The 8253-nt window shown below is 37.9% G+C and overlaps 1 protein-coding gene across 3 annotated transcripts; it reads right to left on the bottom strand.

The window, feature by feature from the left end:
* Nucleotides 1–2320: 2320 nt before the first annotated feature.
* On the bottom strand, nt 2321–8133 carry snx12 (sorting nexin 12). 3 transcript variants are annotated; one of them, XM_043221367.1, is made up of 6 exons: nt 7755–8133; nt 7168–7263; nt 6484–6608; nt 6234–6324; nt 4725–4735; nt 2321–3625 (listed from the first exon to the last, which is right to left on the bottom strand). In XM_043221367.1, the coding sequence occupies exons 1-5, from the start codon at nt 7917–7919 to the stop codon at nt 4730–4732; spliced, it is 483 nt and encodes a 160-aa protein (XP_043077302.1). In that variant the 5' UTR covers nt 7920–8133; the 3' UTR covers nt 2321–3625; nt 4725–4729. The 3 variants fall into 3 exon arrangements, with proteins under 3 accessions (XP_043077302.1, XP_043077300.1, XP_043077299.1); XM_043221365.1 differs by having other exon boundaries at nt 2321–3610; nt 7755–8132; XM_043221364.1 differs by lacking the exons at nt 2321–3625; nt 4725–4735 and having other exon boundaries at nt 4805–6324.
* Nucleotides 8134–8253: the final 120 nt, after the last annotated feature.

The raw sequence follows: 8253 nt of genomic DNA, 5'->3' as shown, positions 1-8253 counted from the left end.
GGTAAAGTTCAGATCGCTCTCCCAAGCAGGGGGCCTATTATCCGCAGAAAGACTTAATCTGAAACTTTTCCAAGAAATGAACTTGGACGTGCATCAAAAAACGAAGGAAAGATTTAAATCTACTTCGTTTTTCGGTGTAACCTAATAAAAATTGGCAGGTTTTAATACGTCTTTTTTTTTTAAATACGTTCCGAAAAGTGATTTTTGCAATAATGCAAAAAAAAAAAAATTTACTTTTCCATTTAGCAAAATGTTAGAAAATAGTAGAAAAAGGTTCTTCTCTTAGCACTAAACCAAAAATGGTTCTTCTTAGGAATCACAAAAAAAACATTACTTTTAAGAATCAAAGAACTCTGGTAAACAGTTGCTATAAGAACCATTTTGTCTTAGTTTAAAAACACTATTCATCAAAAGAACCTGATGAAAACCCTTTATGGTATTTCATTGTTATAGTGAGGGAACCAAAGTGGAAATAACATAAAGGATTTTTCATGCAACCATCAATGGCGAAGAAACTTCATTTTTAGAAGTGTACAGTTAGTTTAGTTGGTTCCTGTCCAGACAAAAAGTCTAGTGCATATCCTCAATTCTCGTTTAATCTTTTTCCATCCCGTCAAGTTGACTGAAACATCATAAAACAATGGTAACCAGTGGAAACCAGGTCACAGCCTTGCATTCTGTGATCTCATCCACTGCAGAGTTAACAAAGCACGCGTAATCTCACGTCTGTCCATTTGGCTGCTTCTTTTAGCGTGTTTTCACAGGGAGGGTTAAAGTCTGCGCATCAAAGAAAGCCCTGTGGTCTTTGACATCGGTGGATATGTCGTGTCAGTTTGCGTAGGCATCAAAAATATCCCATTTAGCTTCCACTTCACGGACTAATGTTGCGGTCATGCGTTATGCGCAAACTCATCTGCAATACTGTTGCTATTCACATGGAAGTCTTTTAAGGTGTTACTTAATGAATATTTAGTTCTATTCTTCTCTGTAATGTTTGTGAGAACGGGTGATGAGGCCAAGCCCTCGTTTTACACCTGGTGGTTTCAAATAAAGCGTTTGTGGAGTCGCGTCGAAGTGATCAAATGCACGAGGTGAAAATGAAATCACTTTTGAGCTTGTTTGTCCGTGTGGAGCGCACGCTGCCGATTAGACTCGACCGTTAGCGTATCCGGGATCTAAATGAGGAACATATTAATCCTCTTAACAGGCCTCTTCTTGCGGTTGTAAGAAGTAACGGTGTCAGTTTATCCACGTTCAAGCAGCGCTTACACAGCTTACACGACAGGCTCATTCAGGTAGACTTTACCTGTCCACCAACGCTTTCCCTCCCCCACCTTTAATCCAGAGCAATACACACAAGGGCAAGTGGCCTGAAAACGCGGTTGTATTCAGTAAAGTGGTCTTAAAAGAAACCGGGCGCACCCAGATTCGAGATTTTCTAGTTGATCAGCGCAATAATATACAATTTACACTACCACAAGTTTAGATTAAAGAAGATGTTTCTTTTTACGTGAATTAAAAAGAAAACAGTATAAAATCATAATACTGTCAAATGGTAAAGCAATTTAAAAGAACCTTTTTCTGTATTTAAAAATGTTAAAAATGTATCCCTGTGATGACAAAGGCATACTCGATGTTTCAGAAATCATTGCAATGAGATGATTTGCCGCTCAAAGAATTTCTCAGGAACGTCAATGTTGAAAACTGATTTTGCTTCTTAGTGTTGTTTTGGAAAATAAATGCCGCTATTCGTAAAATGTATCCTGAAAAAAAAAATCTAAAATTCCACAGAAATATTAAGCAGACACTGAAAACCGGAGTAATGATGTTAATAAGACGGCTTTGTCATCACAGAATGAGTTATAATTTAAAAAAAAAAAAACATAGAAGTTTATGTTGGAAAAAAGTTTGTAACCACGGTCATGGTTTTGGGTCACCACTGACTTCCATAGTATTTTTTTCTCTACTACGGTAGTCAATGGTGACCCAAATCAGCCTGGTTACAAACTTTTTTCAAAATATCTTACTTTGTGTTCAGCGGAACAGACATTCACACAGGTATGAAACTACTTGAAGATCGGTTCATTTTTGGGTAACCGTTCCTTTAACTTGCTAGTTTGTTTTTTCTCTGCAGCGCTGCCACCTCGTGGCTACATTCAAGAAAACAGCCCTGTTTTTCCACGGATTGATGAAATAGGCCTACATATAGACCAATAAAATGGAAAATCGTTGACGTGTGGACGTACATTACTCAAAACTATATGATTCTCTCAAATACGCAATGCAACGGTCTCATAGAACAAAATGAGAAAATACAATGGAGGAGACAGAGAGGGTTTATTCATGGGTAGAAAGGATGGCTATCTGTTTAAAAATCAACGAGCGCCCTTTTCTTTACACACAGTCCTGAAAATAACCAGAATAGAAAGAGCCAGGAAAGAACATAACTCATTTTGAGAGACGGCGTATAGAAACATAACAGCAAATGTGACACATTTCGTCATAATGGAATTCAGTTTTTCACAGTGATTGAATATGTACATTCCCGAAGCTTTACTCATACACGGATACTAAACAAACAAAAGTACATTTAAACATGGTTGCAAAAGCCTTGTTTCAACGTGTTTAGTCAAATCGATACGAATGAGATATGGAATGTAAAGGAAGACGTCGTCGAGAGGCAATCCTAGTTTTAGCTTCTGAAGCGCTACATTTGGTGAGTCATCTTGATTTATAAAATGTTCTCTGGTTTTGTTTGGTGACTTTATTCATTTTTAAGATCGTATCGCTTTTCTCGACCCCAGTAAAATGAAGTGCTTTCATACTAAGCGTAGTTCAAATCTATTAACATATTTAGCTGTTAAAATGGAAATAAACTTCATTTGGACGATCTTTGAATAATAGCAAGTGTCAATGTACCTAAAGTAAACTTGCGATAGCTCTACTTGAACCCAATCAAATATGGGCCTACTTCAACGTATCTTTATTTAGACTTTAGCACTACTTCTACGAAAAAGTGCTTTTCAAGTGCTTTAGTACAAAAGGAGTTTCATTTTAGCAGATCGGTTGCAACTGAAAAGCATTTCTATTAAGTGTATATAAATATGTAAATGTATTTGTAGTACACTTAGCATGAAATGTATATCTGTTTTCTATTATTCGCTAGGGGAAGCTTGTTGCTTTAATTAATTGAAGACGTAAATTTTCAATCAAGAATACACTGAGGAATGTCATGTGGCCTGATCAAATATATATATATATATATATATATATTTGGAGAAAAAAATCTGTGGGTTGTCTGAAAGGTTTAAACCAAGAGTTTTAACCAGAATAAACACAGAAAGCACTGTTTTTAGAGAAAGAAATATTTGCTTAAAGACGAAAAAAAAGAAAGCGTCTTTCCACAAAAAGAGTGCATGAGGTATCAATACAGCATTAAGATGAGTTCATCCTCAGGGTGAAATAGGTGTTGTAGTCTAGTTCTATTAGAGAATAGAAATATATACAGAATATCATGAACAGCAGCTGTGAAAGGCTTTGACTGATGTGCAGAAAAGAGCTGGTAGAGCAGATGGTCCAGGACAAGGAGGAGGGGGGGGCTTACCAAAACCTTTGGATCACAGGCCAGGAGACATGAAACAAAACAGTTAAAGATCTTGACAGTACTAATGCACTTAGGGCAAACTATGCTGCCTCCAATATTACGGTTTCATTTAGGGGGGGAAACTTGATTGGATAGTGATAATAACAATCTGAGTATCATGTGAAATTAACTATTCCATTAAATGAGTTCACCCAAAAATAAATCAAAGAAATGATGAAATGCACTCATCCACGGGCCATTTGAGATGCAGATGAGTTTATTTCTTAATTGTTGCAGATTTGAAGAAATTTAGCATCACTCGATCCTCTGCAGTGAATGGGTGCCGTCAGAATGAGTCCAAACAACCTGACAGCTAAATAATCGGTCATTACGGCGTTTTATTAAAATCGTTGCTTCTGGAAAATAAAATTCCATAATCCACAACAACACTGAAACCAGTGAATAAGTCCATCCTCTCGCATCAAAATCCACTGATGTATTTGTTAAGAGCCATTTTGACTTGTGAACAGAGCTTGATATGTGCATGTTGCTCTCACGCTTCAGAGATGATTACTTTTTCACCCCAAAAATTATGCATATTATGCCTATAGAAGGTTTTCGGTTTTAAGTTAAAAATGTCTTGATGTTTCTCAAGAGTATGCAGCTTTTTGCTTCATAAGATATCGACTGATGTACTGGAGTCATGCGGATTGCCTTGATGTTTTTATCAGCCGTTTAGACTCACGGCACCCATTCACTGCAGAGGATCCGTTGGCGAGAAAGTAGTTCAACGAAGAAACAAACTCATCTGCATCTCGGATGGCCGGAGGGGAAATACATTCAGTAAAATTTCATTTTTGGGTCAACTACTCCTTAAAAAAAAAATATAACATGAAGCATGCAAATCAGGACATGCAGCCAGCAGTAAGTACACGTTAACCGTAAGGGACATGACAAGCAGATGCAAAATAAAAATTAGCAAAGCAACAGGATGTAAGACAACATTAAAATGAGTTTTGTAAGTATGACCATGAGACGGCATTTCCCCCCCATACAATTGATTTGAATTATTAGCATTCATGCAGACATTATTTCCCCACATCGGTTACAACATACTGAGAGTAAAAAAAACAAAACTTACTTCATTCACACCTAAAATGGAAGAGAGAATAAACAGAATAAGGAAAAATGTTCTGATATTATAAAATCTCCAGCCGGTGCTCTATTTTGTTTTACTTTTATTTACAGACAAACGTCACAGGCACAAATCGATGAACACAGGAGATAACATAAATATATAGTCATTCTTAAGAAAATGACTGAACTTTGGCAGGACATCCTTCACACAGTTGGCACATATTTTGTCCTCCTAGGGAGCCGTTTCTGGACTCGTTTAACTTGGACTCGCATACTCACGCACTCATTTCATACCAAAAATAGGTACATCTGTTTACTAATTACTTTAGAGAACTCCATAGCGGCTGACAAAAGGACAGCACTTCAACCCTAATATGAGATTCTAAAACACCCCTTCCAACTATTCAGTGCCTATTATTGGGTAATAACACGCCTGATACTATTATTATACTACTGTGTTTGTTTGCTAACGCAGACTAGCATGAGTCTTTTCAATTTCAGAACCGTATCGTTCCACATAAAATTGGAATCAAGAGTCTCTAACGTCTTCATAATCCAGCATGCGCTTTATTCAGACCGAAACGCATATGAATTTTCATTTATGTATTGGACAGTATGGAAGCTTGTTTCTGCCGAGGATAAAAAAAACTGAACAAAACAAATACAGGTACCACAAACTCACAATTTGATTTCCCCTCTCACAATTTTTTTTCTCAGAAATCAAAAAGGTACCATCTTGCCCTTCTGAGCTTCTCTCTCAAAATGCAGATTTTTTTAACCCCTCGGAAAAGGCCTAATATATATATATATAAAAATCTGAATTATGAGAATTAAAGGTTGCAATTACCTTTTTTATTTCAGATGAATCAAGTAGTTTAGGGCCCAACGGGTAACATTATATACAAGCTAAGTTTGTGATTATGAATACTGGCTGGAATTTTACATAACTACAAAAAAAAACAAGTACATTTTCCAAATATATGCTTGAAACACAGCCCAGAACACTTTTTCTCATCTCGTTTTGTCAAACGGCGTAACGCTTCACATTTACGACCATGTTTTCTAATCCGCTGCACATCCAGCTCTTCCTTGCTTCCTAAATGTTTTCTTAAGCATTTGCGCTGCTTGGAATGTCATGCAATACACCTCAACTCTTGAACTCGTTTTTTTTCAACAGACGCCAGAGAGGACAAAGATATGGGCCAACCCTCTTTGCTTTACAGTGCTACAGCTTAATGTATAGTTATATAATACACACACACGCTAACAGGTACATTGTATAGATAATAAAGAAATACAATGTGTGTGTAAAGAGAAACTCTCAGACACATGTACAAAACATGATCTGTTAAATAAAACCAAGTCCTGCGCGGTTCACCAGGTATCTAGATTTTGCTCGGTGTAAAAATAAATGTTACTCTGCACTTTGTATGCAGATGAATGGGAATAGAAGCTGACAAGCGAAGAAAGAAGACCCTCCCTTGTCCCAGTTTGGAAAACCCTACTGCCGTACTTTTCCGGGAATGTAGTTCCGGTCAATACTTTCTTCCTGCAGGAACATGTGAAGACAGCGTTCGTTCTGGGCCAAAGGATGACCTGCAATTCTGTGAAGGAAGATGAGAAGCAATGCATGAAACGGGGACACGCAATTCACAATATATTTTTGTAATCATTTCAGGCCCTCGATGTTTATAAACTGCAGAGCGTCTCGGGCTTCATTTATAATTTAGAAGCGCTCCTCGGGTATCATTTCGATGGCTAACCTGTTGATGAACTGTTCAAGCCCAGCTCGTCTCTCCTCAATGAAGGACTCCTCAAAAATGCCCTCATCTCCACGGAAGGGAAGCTGTCTCTTCAGTGCCTTTCCAGGCAACGGAGGCACAACAATCTAAAAATATTTACACAAATGTTAAAAACAATTTCAAGTCTACACGGCATCATATCTGACAGATGAATTTCTAAGGCTTCTAAATGATCAACACGAAAAACCCGTGGCACACAAACTACTACATGCCTTTTGTCACCCGACAGACAGATTACACTTTCTTTTTTTTTCAGTTTATTAGAATTATAAAAAAAAGTTATTAAAAATGCATCAGGCTTTTGAGAAACATTTTTGTCGATCTCTCAATCATCTTTCTACTGCATTTAAATTTTATTTTGCCACCCACAATAAAAACTGCTTTTACCACAGCTTTTTGTCTGAGCTCCATATAGGCCAAAACACATACATATATATATAAAATATATATTTTAGCTAAAAAATAAAAGTCAAGCTATTAAAAAAAAAAAAAAAAAAACATTTCTGACTATTAATTCACATGCCGTGCGTTCTTACAACCGTTTTTAATTAGCAAAACTAATTTTTTTCTGCAAGTACATTTAAAGACAACCACAAGTATTTTATGAGGCAAGATGTTTCCTTCAAGGTCTCCAGGATCTGATACCTTGCTGTCTCTTTCCAGCTCATTCTTCAGCCACTCGAAGTCGCTGTATCTTCGTCTAACACACGACTCCTTCAGTTTAAAAATGGGAAGATTTGTCTAGATTTCAACGGAGAAAGCAGAATAAGTCACATGATTATTTAATAATGTCTACATATCTCAGCCGTGTACTCGATGCAGAATCTCCTCGAATTCATCTAACACAAATTGACATTATTAAACCTACAAAAAAAAAAGAAGTTAAATTTGGAACGGTAACGCATCCAAATGTTAATCTTAATAGCTTAGATGCAACTGGCTAGAGCTTGTTGATGGTTGACAGTAACAACAACAGCTAAATTAGCTCTTCCTCTCTCCGCCAAAACTGCTTAAATCCAACTTGCTCACATAGAAAACCGAATTTAGATCGAAACCTAGTAGTTCGTATTATTAACTCCCGATTTTAGGAGCTTTTAGGAGGATGAGACTCGTTCACGTCGAGTGAGGTGTTAGTTAGCATTAGCGCGCAGGCTAACGTTAGCTAGGCCGAACAGAGCCGCAGCCTCTCTGTCACAAACACACAATCACATTCATTCACTGGGCCAGCCTACCCTCATCCGGACTTCGTAAGTGGTGAAGCGATTGCGGCCAACTCCTATAGTCTGCGGGTCGTACACGTCGATTTCCAGAAAGTTGCTGGGAGGGCCGTAGGCGTCCGTCAGGTCCTGCGGTTTAGAGTTTAACCGGCGAGTATCGGCCACTGTGGCTTCGGACATCTTTGATGACTTACTTCAGACTAACTACGGCGTGGTGTAGTCTAGGGCACGTACAGATGAGAAGGTTTTGATTAAGACATTAAATCGACGGAGGTTAAAATGAGCTAGGTACTTCTGCGAATCTAAAACTCGGATGTGTCCAGTTCAGCAACACCACAGGAAATCCTGCGCTTCCCGCACCCCCGATGCGATGATATGTGCAGCAGTTTGGGAGACTTATTTTATGAACCACCTATTTTTTTTGCCTAGCTAACCAATAGGCGTTCTGTTTTATGATTACTGACAGGCAATTGACCAATAAGATTTTGGAAAACGGCGAAGGGGGTGGGCTCTT

This window comes from Puntigrus tetrazona, chromosome 21 (assembly GCF_018831695.1).
Source record: "Puntigrus tetrazona isolate hp1 chromosome 21, ASM1883169v1, whole genome shotgun sequence".
NCBI classification, from domain to species: domain Eukaryota; kingdom Metazoa; phylum Chordata; class Actinopteri; order Cypriniformes; family Cyprinidae; genus Puntigrus; species Puntigrus tetrazona.
Note: the sequence above shows the minus strand (reverse complement) of the source record. Positions and strands in the feature narration are given on the sequence as shown.

What these genes read in the sequence shown, in the direction of transcription:
- snx12 (XM_043221364.1), bottom strand. Translation starts at nt 7,919, where the DNA reads ATGTCCGAAGCCACAGTGGCCGATACTCGCCGGTTAAACTCTAAACCG. An exon ending in CTTACGAAGTCCGGATGAGG is followed by an intron (nt 7,264 to 7,754) that starts GTAGGCTGGCCC and finishes GTTGAAATCTAG; the next exon opens with ACAAATCTTCCCATTTTTAA. An exon ending in AGCTGGAAAGAGACAGCAAG is followed by an intron (nt 6,609 to 7,167) that starts GTATCAGATCCT and finishes AAATATTTTTAG; the next exon opens with ATTGTTGTGCCTCCGTTGCC.